At 43.9% G+C, this 20,312-nt stretch overlaps 2 protein-coding genes across 5 annotated transcripts in view; one reads left to right on the top strand and one right to left on the bottom strand.

Moving 5' to 3' along the window:
• LOC103620093 (hepatocyte nuclear factor 4-beta) overlaps positions 1-8,763 on the top strand; it is a 52,271-nt gene extending 43,508 nt beyond the window's left edge. For 3 of the 4 annotated variants that reach the window (XM_017741020.1, XM_017741022.1, XM_008638683.2), the window contains 6 exons: positions 374-529; positions 1,060-1,147; positions 1,920-2,072; positions 3,725-3,961; positions 4,781-4,894; positions 5,955-8,763. In XM_017741020.1, coding sequence (XP_017596509.1) covers positions 374-529; positions 1,060-1,147; positions 1,920-2,072; positions 3,725-3,961; positions 4,781-4,894; positions 5,955-6,091 — 885 coding nt within the window. In that variant the 3' untranslated portion in view covers positions 6,092-8,763. The remainder of the gene's footprint in view (positions 1-373; positions 530-1,059; positions 1,148-1,919; positions 2,073-3,724; positions 3,962-4,780; positions 4,895-5,954) is intronic. The other variant, XM_017741023.1, reaches the window with a different exon arrangement.
• A 1,125-nt stretch (positions 8,764-9,888) lies between these two features.
• The window catches only part of ZDHHC7 (zinc finger DHHC-type containing 7), a 14,728-nt gene continuing 4,304 nt past the window's right edge, over positions 9,889-20,312 (bottom strand). Inside the window, exons 3-7 of the mRNA XM_008638680.2 lie at positions 19,196-19,320; positions 14,648-14,744; positions 14,323-14,404; positions 13,022-13,152; positions 9,889-12,031 (exon numbers count right to left, since the gene is read on the bottom strand). Coding sequence (XP_008636902.1) covers positions 11,855-12,031; positions 13,022-13,152; positions 14,323-14,404; positions 14,648-14,744; positions 19,196-19,320 — 612 coding nt within the window. The 3' untranslated portion in view covers positions 9,889-11,854. The remainder of the gene's footprint in view (positions 12,032-13,021; positions 13,153-14,322; positions 14,405-14,647; positions 14,745-19,195; positions 19,321-20,312) is intronic.

Raw genomic sequence — 20,312 nt, 5'->3', positions numbered from 1 at the left:
GCAGCCCTTTAGAGACCAAAATGGGAATTTTGTGTCCCTGACAGCAACTTGGAGGAGAAAGGCTGGATGCATTTCATGCATTTGGCTGGCTGGAGGGATGGATGGGAAGCTGAGACGCAGTGCTGCTGGCTCCTGCTGGGAATGGGAATGTTTATTTTGTCCTGAGCCAGCCTGGAGGGTGGAGATGGAGGTGTAGGAGGGCTGGGTGTGTGTTGGGACTGAGCACCACCTCGTGGAAGCTGCTCCATGGGCTGTGAGTCGGACACAGCCGAGCACAAGGGTCCAGCCACAACGGGAGCATCTTCTCAGGGCCCTGATGGGATGAATTGTTGCTGTGGAGGGTAATAAAACAGCGGGGTGGTTTCTCTTTCAGTATTTATCCCTGAGCCCCGTGCACAGCACAGACATTGCCATGAAGAAGGTTGCCACCATCCACGATGTGTGTGAGTCCATGAAACAGCAGCTCCTGGTGCTGGTGGAATGGGCAAAATACATCCCGGCCTTTTGTGAGCTCCCCCTCGACGACCAGGTACAAATGCAAATGGCTTTTCCCTGCAAACCCCCTGCCTTTGAAAGGAATTCCCAGCTGGACCTTTCGGCAGGAGAATCCGGCATTAACACACAGATCACCCTGTGCAGAGTTATAAACAACAGGAGAGAAAGAGGAATAAAGGCCAAAGGACCAATTAAAGATAACTTCAGCAGCCAAAGTCCCTCAAAATATAGAGCTGGTCGCTCCAGCCTGCAAAAGATCCAGGCAAAAATTCTGATTTTGCCTTTACTGGTGCCTAATAGTTGAATATAGAATCTGCTTATTTCCTAAGAACTCGAATTACTCAAGCCTCTCTTTGCTCTTTTAGTTAAAAACAGCTTCTCATTTAGTAGCACTTCTCAAAGTGAACACACACTGATATTTTCTAGCCCTGAACAGAGCTTTATCTGTAGATCTGCCAGATCTAAGCAAACACCAAATGGGGCTTAATTAAACAGCAACAGCTCAGCACTCCATTCTCCGCTTTGCAAATATAATCTTATTTCTTCCTCCTGTGCCACCTCCAGGTTGCCTTGCTCAGAGCCCACGCAGGGGAACATCTGCTCCTCGGGGTAGCCAAGAGGTCCATCCCATACACTGATTTCCTGCTATTAGGTAAAGTAGTGAAACACACTCCTGCTTTTATCATTCCCCCCTCCCAAGTCATTCCCAAGCGTTCTGCGTCCCTGAAACCCCCTCTGCACTCCTGGGTGTGGGCTGCACATCTGGGTGGAGACTCAGTGCTGGAGGGGAGAGTAAAAAGGAGCAAGTAAATTCACTGGGATTTTTGTAACTGTTCCCTCATTGCTTTGAAATTGTGGATGAGAAGCCCCCAGTATTTAACTGGGTTGCCTTGTTTTGGTACCTGAAATTGCCAAGGCACAAGCAATGAGGTATTTGGGTATGGATGATTAAAACCTTAGCAGAAGCCTCTGTTAAAAATGACAGTGCAAATAGGTGTTTCCTTTTCACGGAGCTCTCTGCCACCACAGGTGGGATTGTTCTTAGAAAAATGAGAATACTGACCCTGAAAGGCTCATGTTAAAGAAAAGAGAGAGGGATAAATTTGTTTCAGAAAAGAAAACCAAAAATAAAGATGCAACACTGCTTACAAACAGATGCTTGATGTAACAGAGGGCAAAGCAGAGCAGAACGGGGAGCAGGCTGTGGGCACAGCGTGGGTGCACTGACGTGCAGCTGAGATAATTAAGGACCAGGGAATGAGATCCAGGGCTTGCTTCTCACTCTCAGATCAGATTATAAAGCTGCAGAGTGGAAATTGCTGCAAATGGCACTGGGACTATCAGGCAACACTCCTTGGGGTAACTGCTGGATGAGACTAGAGCCAGAGCCGAAACCTGATGGGGAATTTCTCTTGTCCTCCCAGGGAATGATTTCATCATCCCAATGCACTGCCCAGAACTGGAAATCGCTCGTGTGGCCACCAGGATCTTGGATGAGTTGGTGAAGCCCTTGCGGGACATCCAGATCGATGACAACGAGTACGCCTGCCTTAAAGCCATCATCTTCTTTGACCCAGGTGAGATTCCTTCTGACTGCCAAGCATGGGGCTTGCAGTGCAGTTGGAGGCTCTTCAAAAACCAGGAAAACCCCTTGGAAGCAGCTTGACATCTCACCCTGCCCGTGCTGGAATGAGCAATACTCAGCAGTGCAGTTTTAAGTTAGAAGTGACCTGTTCCTGAGTGTTCTACTCTTTAGCAAGTAAGAACTGCAGCCAGGTGGATGTGCAAAGCTCTGCAGGCCCTGGAGGAGTTTGGCTGCTTCAGGAGCTTGGCTTTGGGAAAGTCCATCAGCCTGAAATGCAGGAGATGCCCATTAAGGACATCCATGCCTGTATTAATTATGTATCAGCAAAGTGAGCCAAACGAGCAGCAGCGTGGAGCATCCATCGGAGCCCAGAGAGCACCATCAAAAACCACAGAGAGCTGGGCTGCTCAGAGTGCCCAGAAATATCAGGGATCTGCTAATGGATCTTGCTGGAAGCCAGCAGTGACCCAGGGCAGGGCTGATCCACAGGATGGAGAACAGGGAAACACAGAGGAAAGCCACAGGTTGCTTTGATGCTTTGCTGTGTCTCATTCCAGAAGCACAGGGGGTTCTGCCTCAGCCCAGATTCCAATGTGTATCTCCCTGGAGCTAAGGGAAAAGATGGGAGAACAATCCCAAGCCCAGACAATGCTCTTTTGTCTTTTAGCATGGAGAAATCAAAATATCTTCCATTAATTATTGGGGTATTTTGCTGTATTCACTGATTGAAAATCAAGATCCGGGAGTTTTAGGAGCATCGTGAGCTTTGGCTCACCAAAGCCTGCTGTGACCAGAGTAAGGGTGCTTTCATCAAATTGATTTTGACAAATCACCTTCTCAGCTGATCAGTGTCTCTGTGCAGCTTTAGATCAATGTGACAATGAGGTGCTGAGGTTTCAGCTGGAAGGAGGAAGTGTGAAGCTCCCCAGAAGTGAAGGCTTCATGCTGACATACAATCATTCGTTAACCACTTTATCTAATCTCTTGGCACTACAATCCCGAAAATGTGGTGCCTGTGGATTCTTTGCAGACAGTGAAGGAAATGGTGCAGTGATGCAGAAATCTCAGGTTTAGATAACAGCAGAGGCAGGAGTGGAAGGCTGTAAATCCCAGCACTTCACCCGACCCAGGGGCACATTTATTTGTTTAAGCAAAGCTGGACCAGTGGTCCTTGAAAAATAGGTTTGACTACAGGTCAAAGACAGGGAGAGCAAGACAAGAACCTGGTGCTGCAGTGAGTGTAATCACAACATACATTGCATTTAGAGGGGGTAGTTGTGACTCATAATTTTCAGGGGAAAATTCCAGGCTGTTTTCATGGAAGGATAAATATTTTAACTTCTAAATTTTTCCCTTTTGCCAATGGCAGTAGGCAGACATATCCTGAAGCAAGCTCCTTTACTTACTGTTTCTCTTCAAAGTCTCCTCGAATTACGGTTTCTCCTCCAATTACTGTCTCCCCCCAAATTCCCCTCCCTGTTTCCCTGCTCCATGTGAGATGTGAAGCAATGGCAGCCCCAGCTGTCAGCTGATCTCTGTCAGAGCATCACTGCCATCTCATCCTTTTCCCTCCACACAGCCCGGCTGACAGGGCAACATTTGCTTACACAGGCCAGCAATTAACTCCGTTTTTGCCTCTCCCAGACTGCAAAGGCCTGAGTGAGCCCGGCAAGGTGAAGAACATGCGCTTCCAGGTGCAGGTGAACCTGGAAGATTACATCAACGACCGCCAGTACGACTCCCGCGGCCGCTTCAGCGACATCCTGCTGCTGCTGCCGCCCCTGCAGAGCATCACCTGGCAGATGATCGAGCAGGTGCAGTTTGTGAAGCTCTTTGGTGTGGCCAGGATCGACAGCTTGCTGCAGGAGATGCTGCTGGGAGGTACGGACCCCTCCTGAGGAGGGGCAGCAATGCTGGGTTATCTCAAAGCTGTTATAGGGCTTTGGGTTTGTGTCTTCTGGGGGATGTATGGGAGGGAGGGCAGGGGGAAATGGTTTTAAACTGAAAGAGAATAGGTTTAGGTGGGATATTAGGAAGGAATTCTTTATTGTGAGGATGCTGAGGGCCTGGCACAGGGTGCCCAGAGAAGCTGTGGCTGCGCCTGGATCCCTGGAAGTGCCCAAGGCCAGGTTGGACAGGGCTTGGAGCAACCTGGTCCAGGGGGTGATATCCCTGCCCATGGCAGGGGGTTGAAACTGGACGATCTTTAAAATCCCTGCCAACCAAAACCCTCTGATGAATTGTAGCTTGAAGGGTCCCTCTCACTCCAGTCCAATCCCAGAGCAATTCTTTCCAGCCCAGCTCTGGAAATCTGAGATTTACGGCAAAGGATCCACTCTGTGGTGTGGCACTCGACTTAGGCCTCTGTCCTAACTGAGGCAGTTTAAGGAAGACAACACATCTTTTGTTAGGAAAGTGCAAAAGTTATAACTTTATGGGAAACCCAGATAAGAGCAGCACTTGGGACACACCCCCAGGCAGAACAGCGCAGCTGGAGAGCAGCTGAAACCCCAGACATCCCAGGAGGCTGTTCCTGCACAGTGAGAGGCTGAGAGCAAAGAGGAAGGAAGCGAAGATGAGCCATTAACCTTCACCCACAGAGGTCTTCCTCATCCTCTGGATGAAAAAGATTTAGCCCAGAGCACCTGGCTTGTCGGGAACTGTGCAAGGAATGATGTCCCTTCCCACTTCCACTTGCAGGAACCACTGCTGATCTCCAGTACCAGTCAGCACCTCCCAGCCTCAACCTGGAACCGCTGCCGGGACATGTCCTGCAAAGCAACATGAGCTCTGTGATCCACGCTGCTCCAGACCGTATGTGGCCCTTTTTATATTATACACAGCCCATTTTTACATCATTTACAGCTCATCTTTAGATTATTTACAGGCCAGTTTTACATCATTAGTGTCAGCATAGCCAAGGGACTGGGAAGGAGAAATAGTTCAGGAAAAAAACTTTTATTTAAGTAAATTAAATTTAAGTTCATTTAAGTAAATTTAAGTTTAGTTGAGTTCTTTATTTATATGAGTTTAAGTGTTACACTGGAATCAGAGCTCTCAGTCCCCCTGGCTGACTCCTTTCCATGATTCCAAAGAGAATTTAATGGATTTTTAATGGCAGCTTGACCCAGGGGGGTTTTGAGGTGTTACTAAAACATTGCAAGATCGAAAAAAAAAGCAAGAACTCAAGACTGGGTGTTTCTCTAGATGTGGCAGCACTGGGAGATGGCACAAAGGAGGACTGAGTGCTGATTGTGGCAGGAGTTCACTGTGGTTGTTGCCAAACAATAGGACCTGAATCCAGGACCATCTTCACCCACGCTGGGCACTGCTGGGGTGTGGGTTAAGGCATTTATCCCCTGTAGGACCGTGCTGTCAAAACCAGAAAGTAGAACAGGAGCTGTAATTCAACAAGCACTGCCATGTAATCACAGTGTCCTGCACTCACAGTCTCCCTCCCTCTGCCAGTTACAGTCAGGTACCTCCGAGAGTGTATTCTGCTGTTTCTCAGCTATTTAAATGTTGGCATCGTGCATTTTAGGTGGCTTTTATTTAGTTTTTAAGCCCCTTTCCAACAAAGGAGATGAGAGAAATGCTGTGCTCTGTAAATGAGGTACAGTGGGGCTGCAGGCTGAGCTCTCCTCTGACAATGAGATGAAGGATTGAAAAGCAGTTGGGGGCATTTCCCAAGTACAAAATACTGAGAAGAACTGGCCCATGTCTGTCACTCCACCCTGTGCCTCCTCACAAACCAGGAAAGAAGGATGCGCCGGGATCCCCCAAGCTCCTGCTCCTTGGTTTGTAGGACGGGTTGCTGATTTCTATTGAACAGCATCCAAGTCCACCTTAATCCTGTTTTTTTTCTCTCCCACAGCATCTCCTGAGACATCCCTTCCATCTCCTTCTGCCAGCACAGGAAGTGAAGACTATAAACTAGGCTCTAGCGCAGGGCCCAGCACCGTAGTGCAGCTCCTGCCTCAGACAGTGATCCCCAAGCAGGAGATTTTATAGGGAGAGGAGGAAGGAGAAGGTGGGAGCAATGTGGAAAGCGTGCTGAAAGTGAAACGGGCCCTTTCTCTTTGCAGAGGCAAAGCACAGCACCCCCCTGCCTGCAGCCGGATCCGTCGCTCCCACCCTTCCCCGTCCGTGAGCCAAGCGCCAGGGGCAGCCTGCAGAGGAGCCTCAACTCGGAATTCCCACCACCATCACCCCCATGGGATTGGGGTTCATGCCCTCCTCAGTAGGGCCAGGACTGCCAGCTCTTCAGGGCAGGGCTCCTCAGTGTGTCTGTGATCATTGCTTGGTGCCACCGGGACCCTTCCGGAGCCTTCGGCCGCTCTCTCCATCAATCCCAGTGCCTTGCACAGCTCCTGGTAACCCTTCATGCACACAGCAGGGCCTGAATTGGGGTGAAAAGGTCTATTCCCAACACAAATTTAATTAATTACACTCCCATTTCTCCTGTGGCACGTTCAGCTTTAGGAAAAATACCGTCATAACCTTTAGCAGGCCAAGGCCTTCTTGTTCCACCCAGAGGGGCCTTGTTCCCGTAGAGAAGCCAACATTTAACACTGGCCAGTTGTTATTTATAACCAGCAATGCCAACATTTTGCTATTTTCCATAATTTCCAATATATCCAGAGTCTAGTTGTGAGCCAGTTGATGGACTCGACCCTGTGAGCACATCTAACACAGGACAGCAGCAAAGATCTCTGCCTCTCACCGTGGCTGCTGGTCTGGTAAACGCCCAAATCAAGGTTGACTTATCCCAGCCCCTGCTTTGTATCTTCTCCAAATGTTTACTGCAAACAAACCTGGAAGTAGCAAGTGCCCCAAAATACCTTTTCTCAGTACAGAGATGTGATTTTTCTGCAGTTTTATATTTCTTTGTAATGTCTACAATGTAAACTTCAAGGCTCTGAATTACCCACGAAAAGGAACAGGCAGGTCTGTGAGCCACTTATTGTAAAAAGAGTTTGTGTTTAAAACAAGGTGCTTCTGCCTTAATGTAAAATTTAATCAGCAGTTAAACAACAAATTAAATAAGCCCAGTGATGACTACACAGCCTGAAGAGTTCCCAAAGTGCAGTCGTTGTGCCACAGAGTTGATTTGAATAAATGGGACCTTATTAGAAAGCAAATTATCAGATTTCCACAACACTTAAGCTCGTTTGTCCACCAACCTCTGTCAAACAGCCACTGGGGGATCAGGAGTGGCTGTCCTGAGCACTGGGGCACGATGGAGAACCCCTAGTTCTGACCCTCTGCACAAATCACCAACCCCCCCCACCCCTCCCTGCTCATGGCAAAGCCGAGATGGTGGAGCCCAGAGGGGCTTTGGGGAGCACCTGGAGATGTGCAGCTGGAGGAAACACAATCCCATCACTGAAAGGGAGGGTGGGAAGAGCATCCGAGCTCCCAGCAGCAGGGGAATTACAGCCTTGCCATTCTGCAGCACCAGAACGAGCTGAAAACCATCAGAGCGCAGCTCCAATTTCACCTGGACCAGAATGTTTTATTTTTCTCCTGCCTATGATGAATTTGATCTGACATTTTATGCTGATAAGTCTGATTTGAAACAGCTCTATCTGGACAGCAGGTTCCACTGCAGGCATGCCTGCTGCATGACAGATGCAACTGTTCTGAGCCAGCACTGCTTCCAGTGCCTCCAGCAGCTCCATTCCATTCCTCTTCCAGACATTAAAGGTACATTTATACTCATTAATGGTAAGAAAATAAATCTATGGGGGAGATAAATTCCATATTCTCGTATTTCATAGGGACAGTTTGCCTTTTTTCTTGAATTCAAAACCAAGTTTCCAAGGTTCTCCACCGATTTCTCCAACACAAATATCTATTTTTCATTAAAAAGAATCACCTACGGCTGCAAAGTCTGGCTTTCACTGGACACCGATGGAATTCACAAACTAAGAAGAAAATAAAGTTGTCCAGGCACCAGCAGCTATCAGAGTCAGCCCCCAGTGTTCAGCTGCTCTGGTGAAGATTTGCAGCAAGAATAATTTACTGTATGAAGGCCCAAAATGGGGAGTTTTGCTGTGAATCTTTCTGGCTTCCTTATCTCAAACCCCACTGTAAATTAAACCAATATTCTTATGCAAACACACCTCAGAAGTGGTTATTTTATTGGAATGATTGGAATCATGATTAACGAAACAGGTTCAAAGCCATCATTTAAAAATATCTCACTTGCCAGCTGCTTATCAGAATGGGGCACCTCAGGCAAGAAAGCCTTAAATATTTCTAAGTTATCCCTTTCTGTGACAATTCTCGTATTTGGCATCTTTACCATTGGATCTGGGTCTAAAATTAACTTTATGCTGCACTATAATATAATGAGAAATTGCAGAAATATTTTGGAGGTGCAAAGTTTCACTTCTGTTATTAAAAAATTCAGCCTGTGCTTGCTTTGATGCCTGCTGGATAATTTGCAGGGCTATGGTTGGGGATGACAAGAGTGAAGTGCAGGATAGGAGCAGATGTGCTACTGGAATACAGGCAGGAAAAAAAAAAATCAAGACATTTAGAACATACAAAACCATGACTAAGTGAAAGAAGCCAAATAAAAAATTAACAATATCTCATCAATGAAGAAGCACCAATCCACATTAAAACATGAATTGATCTGTAACCCTGTTCAGAAGAAAATAAATATATAGAACCAATGCTGGTGCTTTCCATTTTAGTGTTATTAACAGATTCCAGAGTCATTTTACAGCCCAATTTCTGTATTTCAAACCCCCTTCAGCCACCTTCTTTCTCCAACATCATTAAATACATTCACATGTGGACCTGAAGCCAACAGAAAGAAGCAGAAAAGTTGTAGAAATTTAACATTTCTGCACAGGACAGGCATAAAAAAATCCATAAATGAGCTCTTGCTAAGTCAAAGACTTCAGAAAGGATTCCTGGAACAATATTGACACTACTACCAGAAATTAAACAAGAAAATAAAAAGGAGATAAATTGGCAGGAACCATCTGCAGGGGCCTCTGTTCCCTTTGGAGACGAAACAAACTCTTCCCTAAAATACACATAAACACAGCCCTGCCCGGCTGCTGTGGCACACAAACACAACCAAATCATTAACCTGCTCAAAAGTATCAGCAGCACTGGCACCAAGTCTGTGTTCATGGATTTGGAGCTCTTTTCTCCATGGAAACAGCAGAGTAGAAAAGTGTGATGTATCTCCAAGTATTTAGAAATATCTCCAAGTATAGGAAATGAACAGCTTTGAGTCTCTCCATCCTTTACTGCCATTTGTTCCTCCTCCCCCTTGTTTGGGTGGACACTCCCAACCTGCTGCTCTCCAGGCTGCAGAACTGTCTTTGTTCCTGAAGCTGCAGAAACAGAGGAAAAACCCAACATTTGCAGAGAGAAACTGGGGAGTCCAAAGCTGTATTTATCCCGAATTCCTTGGAAGTGCAAAGGCTGGAATGCTGAGGTAAGTTTTCAAATTGCAAGTGTTTTCCCACCCACCTCAGAGCAACAGGGCTGGAACACAATGAGCTTTAAGGTCCCTTCCAATGTAAATCATTCCATGGTTCTATACCAAAATAAGCAGCTACACCAGAGGAGGAAGAAAAGGGAATTCCCAAGAAGAGATAAAGAGTGTAGCTTAAAATTCTTAATAAGCAGAGGAGCCTCTTTAATTTGGAGCAGTATCACCTGTTAATTAATATAAATACAAATTAATTACAAACGGAAGGATTCAAGACCATTTTCCTGAAGCTGCTTCAATCTAAATATACGTGGGGAAAAAAAAGTGACATGTAGAGAAGTTAATCAACTAAGACTTCAATTCATTAGTTTATTCTTTTTTTACATAATAAAAAAAATTACAACATAAGGATTTGAAAAGCCGAGTAAACCGGATTTCACACGCACACATTTGCCAAGTCACAGGGTTCAATCACCTGGAGTGATGTTTTCTGATTTTCTCATTGAACAATATACACAGTAAGAGCCTCAGGACAAAGCCAGACACTTTTTTCCCCCCCCCCAATCTTTAAGGTGTGCAACTGAATATGCACAGAATTCTGTGGAACTTCCAGCTTTCCCCTCAGTTTTGTTCATTGGACTGCAATTCCAGTGGATTTCCAACTAGGAAGCCTCCAGCATTCCACACCACCACCACCACCCTCCCCAAGAGAAGTGAAAATATCCCAAAGTATTGCACAGTTTTGTTCACAGGGCCACAGACAAGAAATGGATCCCTCAGTACCTTCAGGCACCCCATGGAACAGAAGCTGATGGAGCTGGAACCAGGATGCCACAAAGAGATGGAGAAGCAGGGCACTGACAAAGGAAACAGCTCCTGCAGGGCACAAAGGTTGGAATGCAGGGCTCTGAACTGCTCGAGGTGGGACAGGTCACCAGTGCCACTGGCTGAGCAAAAGCAAGAACAGGACAATTTTAAGGCAAGTCCCAAAACAGGGAGCTATTAACTTTCTAGGCACGATTTCAAGCTATGCATCAAGGCTCCTGCTTTATCCTTTATATTGTCAGTAATTTATAGGTTAACAATAATACAAAAAATAGTCTAAATGTAATTTTTAAAGAATCAACTTTTAGCTGGATTTTTATTACTTGCAGCTTGTATTTCATTACTTGCAGATTTATGAACATTTTTTAGCACTACTGCTGTTTGTCAGGCCCACATAAAGCAGTTCTAGATCTATATTGCTCTCATTTCTTCAAAGTAGTTTTGGTTGGAAATGGTTAAACTCAAAATAACTCGTTCTATTGCAGATATTTCTACATTTAAGATGTGTTGTACTTGAGAAAGGAGGGAAGTTGCCTCTTTCTCTGATGTCTTTGTTCAAGGGATCATTAACAGCTTTCCTTCTATGAAAAGTCTGTACAGTAAAAAAGGGGCAGAGCAAGACCCTACAAGGACAAAGTGTTTGCAGTGAATGACCCCCAATTTGTCCACTCATTGTCACCCCACACAGCAGGACACTGGTCCCACTCATCCCTGCACAGTCCACACTTGAGTTCCTCGGGAAACAATGCATGAGGAATTGGAGATGCACCTCCCAGGGCAGGATTTGGCCCCCAGACAGGTTACAAGTGTTGTCGAGCAAAAATGTAGCCTTTCCCTAAATTCCAGATGGGATGGACACTGCCAAACACAGGCCATGCTTTAGGGAGCCTGGGAAGATGCTGGGCAGGGCTGTGACAGTGCCTCTGTGCTGGGCACCAGCCCTTGGCATCACCTGCAGGTGAGGAATGTGTGGGACGCAGAGGTACAGCTCTGTTTAGCAGGATGAGCTGAAAGAGAAAGGAGAACTGAACTAAGCACTATTCCCTGAAATCTGCATTGAGAAGGCTGTGTCTCCCTGGAGATCAACTTTCACCAGAATGCTCCTCCTAATGATTGACAACTGCACCCAAGGACTTACACTTGGTATAAAAACACACTGGTAATTCCCCAGACATTTATCAAATAAAAAGGATTTAACAAAAAACGGGGAAGTCATCTCAGAAAATAAATTACAGTAGCATGACAACATTTGGCTTCTTTAGTGTGACCACGTGCTTTTCCTCTGGTATCCTGCTGTGAAGATCATGGCAGATCCAGTTCCTGTCTCAGAATTAATGAGATGTCTGTGACAATAAACGTAGAAAACTCTGCTTGCTACAAGCAAATGTCTGATATCAGTTTCACCTGGTCACAGATTATATGTAGACAGCCTTCTCTGGCCCCAAAATAAATATTTTATAGGATTCTTGCAAGTTCCAGCATATTTAGACTCAAACAGAAAATTCAGGTCCTCCTTTCTTTCCTCGCAGTAGAAGTCGCCTGATCCGAAATCCTGCGAAAGGGTTGATCCACAGGAGTGAGGGCTGGCCCCCAAAAACAGATTTCATCCCTTCCCAGCGGAGTCTGCGCTCCCACGTTGGCTTTTCACTCTTCAGTCTTTCAATCTCCTGTAAATAAGCACAGGCAGGGGTGCACTGCTAAGTCCAAAGTTTAGTTTAATCTAATGGTGGCTGTAAAAACTGGGTTTGCATTTTTATTGCATTGCTCCTCAGCTGATTAGTTTCTTACTGCTATTTAATTATTAAGGAAGAAAGTAGACACTGTTTTAGCCCCTTGGACACAGGGCAGGAATTTAGGATATAAAATGCGTACAAGAAGGCTGATCTACCTCAACCTCTTTCCCCCCCATGAAAAAAGACAAAAATCCCAGAAAAGCTGATGGATCCACATGCAATAGTCCTACCCTGCAAGTTGTTTACTCAGTTAATGAAAGCAGACAATCAGGCTCCTGCTCCACAATTACTGGAGCCAAGATTGCTCTCCCAAATGCATTATTTTGACGGTCATTTTCTGTGCTTCCCACTAATGAAGGCTCAATATTTACCAATTGTTTTGCACTTCTCCTCAGTACAGAAACACACTTTTAAACATGAGAAAATATTGAACAGTCACAGGATTCAATTTCCTTATGTTTCCAGTCAATTATTCTCTCAAGATGTAATACAGCAGATCTAAGGGCAAGGGAGCTAAAGGCCCAAACTATGTTTTATCCTCTGATAAAATGTATCAAAGTGAAGTGAACAACAGTGATTTTCAGTGTAAACCTGAGAAAAGCAAACACTTCCCATGGCACCCATCAGGAATTTGTGCCAGCAGAGAAGGGAAAGTCAAAACTCAAGTCAGAAGCTTTGCATTCTTTGTCATTTAAAACCAAACTACAAAATGTCAGAAAAGCAAATAGTGCAATAAGCTCTGTTAGAAAGCAGCCCCCAATAAACTATTCCAATCTTCCCAGCTGTCAAAAATAAAAATGAGGAACTATTGAAGTTTTGCAGCTTTCTCCAAAATAAGAGCCTCTCCTCACGCAAATAAAACCACATCTAATCACATCTTCCCAAAACAGATCTTATAGAATACAAAAAAGTCGAGGTTTTTACCGTTTCATCATTGCATATTGAGTGGATTTGGGTGCCAAACATGACTGCAGTGAAAGTGAGAAACAGAAAACCTTCAAGGCACAAGAAGATCATCAGGATCACAGTTACAGGTGGGGAGAAGTCACTGCACTCTGTGAAAATGAGATAGGTGGTTACAAAAAAAACCCCAACAGCAAATTATAGAGCATGTTCTACATGTCTGGCACTTGAAATAATATTTCACAATTAAAACAAACTTCTGTTTTTGCAGCAGCTTTATCTGCTGACCAAGAAAATAAAGACTTTTATGGAAGTAACACTTCTGGCTTCCTATAAAGCACGTGGTAACTATTTCTGCAATCCTGCCTTGGGATTTCAGGGATATCAAATAAATGTTTGCACATGAGGTGACTGAAGAACTCAGAACTGCACATGTGAGAGCAGCTTAGAGCTTCCTGCACGACAGATGCTGTAAAAACCATCCCCACTGTCAGCCCTGACTTGCTGGCTAATACAGATGTTCCACTTGGCTGTGATTGCTTTATTATTCTTCTTTTAATTCTCCACACAAAGTAATCAGGTTCTGCCTCACATTTACAGTTACATCTCTGGAGAGCCTCTGATCACCTGATTAACTCAATTCTATTTAAACAGGGAAGGCATGGGATAGTGTACAGGAAGGTGAATGTTTCAAGTAAAAAAAAGTTCTAAGATTCCATCCATTTAATGAAATATTCAGAAAAAAATGAAAATCACATGGAATTTCCTGTTGCTTCATATACCAAATGAATATCAACAATATTCTGCTAAAAGCACAAGACCAGAATGAGCTCTGGCACACCAGCACATTAAGAAATGCAAGCCAGAAGTCTAAATAAAAAAACTGGGACAGTTTAGGAAATTTCTTTTCTGCAGGAGCTCCGCAGTTGGCTCCAGTAATGGAACGAGGGAGAAATTCATTTAAATTTCAGATGTCATTCCCAGAACTGAGGTGGGACACACAAAGCCCTAATTTAGGTGATGTAGTGCTGAGGTGGTTGAGGACCAGCTCAGTTTCCTTCCTACTACAGAGGTAGTAAATTACTACTGTGTGTAAAGGGAGTGAGAATGCCCCTGACAGCCACAGCTCTCACAGAGAATGACTGATGGAAAAGGGGGGGAAAAAAACCAAAGAAAGAAAAAGGAGAGCGTTGGATAAACAGATCTGAAATGTTTTAAGGACATCACTTTAAAAAGATGGGACTAAAAGAGGTGGAATGCTATGACTTTTCCCTAATATCTGCTAGATGATGATAATGAAAACTAAGAGTTTATTTGCTCACCAGTCCATTGCCCTCGGACACAGGAGAAGAACTGAAACCCACAGAGTACGAGAGCATGAGCTGAAATTAGGGCTATGTACATCTGCAAACAAGAGACAGCATCATTTCACTCACTGTCACTACACAAAACACAGCAGAATAAAGAAAGTTTGGAACAACAGCATTGCACAGGATTAAAATGAATATGGGTAGAAATATCTTGCAAACCCACCCAACCAAAACAACACGATCGTGTCCTAAAGCCATTATTCACTAAACACAACCAAAATTGTTATAATCAAGGTAGGTTCAGACTAAAATCAAGCTGCTGGTGATGTTCACTTACCGTAAACAGAACAAAGAATCTCTGATTTTTCTCCCCCACACAATTATTCACCCACGGGCAGTGGTGATCCATCTTTCGGATGCATCGCTTGCAAATACTGGAAGAAAGGACAAGAGGCTTCTGTTGAGAAATTGTATTTTAGATGTAGAAACAAGGGCAGCCAGCAGCCATAGGATGATGTGCTGAAATATTTCTTGACAAACTGCAGACAGAATTTGCATTTCTTTATAGAAACTGTTTGTTCCCTCTCACAACTCAGCTTCTGTTACCTCCAAAACTGTGTACATAAAATATTCCTCACAATAAAACACCATCACTGCATAGCCAAACACACAATCAAGCAAATCCAGAACTTCAGATACTTGTGAAGTTCTTTGTTCAGAGCTGAGCAAAGCTTCAGTTCTCTCTAGATTCAGTATTACTGAAACCTTTTCCCTTCTGGAGAAGCTTTCTTAGCTTCTAAAGTAAATATTTCACGTTTACAAGCTTTCAAGTTGTAAATTTTGCTTGTGGATAAGAAAAAACCCAAGAAATTCACATTTTCAAGAGAGAAACTGTCACTCTTGAGGTCTCAACCGGCCATAAAATTCTAAACATACGCAATCAGAATCTGAAGTAAAGCACAGCTTATACAGTGTCAGACCTCGCTTCCTCAACAGAAAACACAAAGACTGAAACTATAACCAGCACTTATTGAGAGGCTACTTGTTCAAGACTCCTTCAACACTCCTGTTCTCTGCTGGTTCACTGGGTTCCTGCCCAGTTTTGAGTCAAGGCTATGTCAACAGAAGTCAGTAACTCCATTTTACATTTGCCATACAGCAGCAGAGGGCTCAATTCTGCAGCCAAATATGAAGAGTTATACACGAAAAACAAAACAGTTCAACATCTGTTGTAGTTCTTCATAAATCAATAGCTTAAGCAATGCTGATGTTCCATTTTCCCAGCTTTGTACTTAACACAGCCACACACTCAGTGCTCCAGATTTTCCTGTGGAATACCCAGAACATTAAAGATTTTTCACTTCAGCAGTTACCAAGCCAAATAAGCCTAAAAAAGGCAGGCACTCTTATTCAAACCCCTTTGTTTTTAACACAGGCTGATTTATGTGTGGTATCTACAAGTACTGCAGTGACAAACCACAAAGCAAAGCTGGGTGACTGTCACTGGAGTGACAAAAGAGGGAGGTGTGGGGGGAAATCAATGCTCTGAGGCAGAAAATAATTTTTAAGTCATCACATTTGTATGATTCTAAGGTAATTCAGCAAGAGGCAGAATATACTACTGTGCAGGTGATGTGGAAGAATCCCAAATGAAGCTGCCTCTGCCCTGAGCTATCAAAACCCAGCCCCTATGTTCCCCTTGCCTCCTGTTTTATGGACATTAAAGAGGATTCATCCTCTGCTACAAATGACTTTTTAAATACAGGCGAAAATCCCAATACCAGATAAACACCACAACCATTCTCTGGTGCAGGAAAACCAGGTATCACTCAAGAGGAGGCATTCAGGAGGCTTCTCAAAAGACTTTCCTTGCTGCAAGTTCAGCCTCTCATTTCCCTGAGTACCACAACCACGCAAGGCTCTTGATGTGTCACAGAATCCATGCCAGCACTCCAAAAGCAATATTAATGCAAAGTGCTGAGTAAAATCCCATCCAGGCTCAACTGAGCTGAATGCTGGAGGATGTGAGGTGGGCAGGACTTGCTTCTGCTCATTCAGAATTTCTCACAAGCCCACACAGAGCTCAGATATCTGGAACCCTGCCTTCATTCCTGATCTCCCACCAAAAATCTCACAGCAATGCTTAAAGCAGTGGTTCTGCCTTCTTCCTACCCCATCCCTTGTATTTTATTCCTCTTTATGCAGCAGGAGTTTGGGGAAATCCCTCCCTCAGCTGCACCCTGGGTCATTCACCCTACACAGAAGAGAAGCAAAGAGAACAAGCACCTGTGGGTGGAGGAAGGTCTCTCCTCCAGCCTGAAATTGCTGCTCCATGAACTTAGGGAGGTGCAATTACAGCTCTGAATGCCAAAGATAACATCCAGAAAGACACAGATAAAGACTCAAGAGAAATGGGTGTGGATAACAGATATTCCCAGGGAGCCTAATGGAAACATCTCAGTGACTTAATTCAGAGTAACAGCTCCCCACACACAAACAGAGGCACTCAGAACAGGCAGAAATGATGACAGCTGTGCTCCTTCAGTGAAAATGAAAACCCATTCACTCAGGATAGGGTTCTTCCCCATGCTGAAAATGTTAACTGCTCAGTAAAACATCGGTTTAATGTATTTCAGACATGCTTAGCTGTAAATAAAAGGTTCTTGCTCTTTTCCCCATCACTAATATGTGTTTTGAAACTATTTTTCTTCCTTAAAAGAACTTCTGTTGCAGTGTTGCACAACAATTTTCGTAACTACATCCTAAGAGTCTCTTCTGTTAATAATGTACTACTCAAAACATGCACTGTGGCTTTGAGTGAAGTATTTCCCAACAGGAACCAACTTCAATTTTCATTTTCAAGTCTCTTCTATCAGCAAATTGCCACTTTGAATACTTGGGACTAGACCATCCTTTTAATGTGCTTGGAATGGGTTTGCAAACCAATAAAAAATTGGCAGCATAATCAAACAAACCCTTTTTCTACTGGGCAAACTCCTGCAGCGATAAATCGAAGGCAAAGATTCAGATTAACAGAAACAAAGACAATAAAACCAGAAATCCAGCTGCTGAGAAAAACATGACAGCAGCCTCACAAAAGGATACCACAACACTATCAGGCTCTGGCTTTCTCTTTCAGAGGTTCTGTGGAGCCAGAGATGCACTGAGCAAGCCCCAAAATGCCTCCTTTGCCCTTAGGTAGAACATCAAACAGAATATTTAACCAAGGATTAAAACAACTCATAAGACACACAGAGCTGGATCCCTAAACAGGTGCTTGGGGAAAACAAACCCTTTGAAAATATCAGATATCTCCTTTATCACAGGCATTATCTATTCTTGCTCTGCTTTAACAATAACTGTTGCTCAAATTCTTGCTATAAAGAAGGTATTTGAGCTCCAGGCTCTCTGATACTCCAGCTCTTTTTCTGTCATATGGAGACTTCAACATATGATGTTGAGGGCTCCTTCCAAATTAGCAAACCCTATCAGGACCAAAGATGTGGCAAATGCTGTCCAAAGATACCTGCAAGGTCTCTGTAGGAATCAACCTAAATGTGGGATGAGAAAATCAGTGAGATCCCACCCAAACTCAGCAGGGGCTCCCAGGTGTCCCTTTGTGCAGCCCATGGACACAGAGCCAGGCCATGTGAACACTGCACAGCTCTTCTGGATCCCCAGGGATTTATTTCCACCTTCCATGCTGCCACAGGAGCAGCAGTGCTGTCTCCACCCCCAGCCATCCTCATGAACACTCCCGAGCTGATAAAGCATCAGCACCACACTCCCTGCACAGGAAGGCAGCCCTGGGATCTGCACCCCAGCAAAATCCACACACAAACTAGCTGGAGATTGTTCCATAGTCGCCTATTCATCCATGGAACTTCTCCCTTCACACTCCAGATACAAAAACCCACTCACAGCTGAGAGAAGAACAAGAGCTCGGTGCCAAGGCTGAGTATTTATAATGGGAGCAGCTTCTGAGCCGTAGCATTTGCACTGAGCAGTGACACACACGAGGCTTTTAATTTAGAACCCACAAAGCTACAGAATCATCTCAGAGTCCTGACAAGACTCTGCTCTGTTCTTTTGACAGGCACTAACTCAAGGATTTCAGTTTAATACTCCTCACAATTCACCACACATCACTCCCCACACCTAGAGAGCCACCAGAAGCATTTGCATCTTTATGTAAGCCCTGATTATGCAGGCACAGCTATTTTCAACTGGCACACAATAAACACTACAACAGCATTTCCACAGTGCCTGAAAACTCCAAAGATTGAGAATTAAAAATATACATTTACTATCTCTTCCATAGCATGTTTAGTTCAAATGATCATCACTTCTGTCCTTATTCAAATGGATTTTCAATAAGCAGAAGTGCATTTAACAATTATTCATGCAACTTTGGGAAAATAATCTGCTAGTTCACATAAAACCTCAAATGCACTGCAAAGAAGAGATGACACAAAGTAATCATTTAAAACTACTCTGAATTTTGTTAATTTAAGACTGCAGGAGTCATTTCTTTCATCAGCTCCTCTCAGAAATTTCTGAGATCCTTCTCTTTGCCCTGCATTACCCACATCACAGCACAATAACTGCAGTGATGCATTGGAAAGAATATTCACAGATCAAAATTATTTAAGACACCAGAGAACAGTTATTTTTATAAAATCTTTGAGTCTCTTACTTCTCTCCCCTCATCCACAGTCATTTTTGGCCACAGTATATTACACTTATAAAATACTCTGCAATGTAGAAATTTGAAAGTTTAGCAGACATCAAAAGAAATTTGTGGGGGATAAAAATGAACAGATAAATATCAGGAATGTTATTCCATGCCTCCAAATGCAGAACTCTTTAAGGAAGTCTGGCATACCTGCAGTGGTGTGCACGCTCGGGTTTGATACTACAGCACTTGGGACATTTGTAGATCACTTCTCCTGGTTTCAGTTGCAAATTATCCATGTATTCTTTAGTGGCATTTCCTTTGGGCACAGCCCCCTGAAATCATTTCAATTAGAGGAGAGAAAGCTTGTTAAATGGCATGAGAGCATTTAAAAATACATTTCATAGACTTCATACCAGTAACCTCCGGATAACTGCTGAAATAAGTTCATTTATTCAAAGCCAGTCTGCTGTAAGCCAGAATCAATTCCAAATGAATAAATTACCTCTGCTTGACCTCAAATTCAGCTTTATTTCAGCAAGACTCATCTCTGGCCAAGTATTAGCTTAATTCTCATAGAATATCCTGTCACCAGCCCACAGAAATGAAGAGGGAGACACATCTTACCCTGCAGATACAAGCACTGCTCAGCATTTGCTGAGAAGTTAACCCAAATATTTGTTGCAGCATTTGATTATTGGGCCAAGCCATCCACAAAAGTTAAATCAGCAACTACTTGAAAGATGTTATTTCCGCTCTCTGAAGCCAGGGTTTAACCACCTGCCCCGAGTTTTTGAGAACTGTCATCCTTTTTTCCTTAAATATTTGGCTTGGACACTGTTAGCATGAACCAGCACTGGCTTCTTCATTCTTCTTTATTGGGCAGCTTCATGGCAAATAGTTGAAGGAACTGATTCAAAAGAAAAATAATTGATTGGGAAAAGAAATTAATTTTCAGTGATTAGTTCTCTGATCTGATTATCACAGAGCAGATCAGCCTCCTGAGTTCAGGATCTAAATTTGGATCAGTAAGCAGAAAATAATGGACACACCACTGTCACCCTGCTCATTTATGGAGGTAAAGTCTTATCTGTGAGAGGAAGTGATTGTGAAATAAACTGGGATGTGACACCCAAGTGCAAGGGCCTTTCTGTACCAACTGCTCCAGGTCAGCACTTCCTTCACACAGGGAGAGCTTTCTCCAGGTCAGCCTAAACCAACTGCAACATTCTACAATTAATTCTCATTCCAAAAAAAACTCGTTCAAAAAAAAAAGGCAACTTCAGCACTTGACACAGACACCTTAAGAAGTTCTGAGACAGAATTA

This window comes from Corvus brachyrhynchos, unplaced genomic scaffold (genome assembly GCF_000691975.1).
Source record: "Corvus brachyrhynchos isolate BGI_N302 unplaced genomic scaffold, ASM69197v1 scaffold26, whole genome shotgun sequence".
In the NCBI taxonomy this organism is placed as follows: Eukaryota; Metazoa; Chordata; class Aves; order Passeriformes; family Corvidae; genus Corvus; species Corvus brachyrhynchos.
The sequence above is the reverse complement of the archived record's forward strand: the minus strand, read 5'-3'. Positions and strand labels throughout refer to the sequence as shown.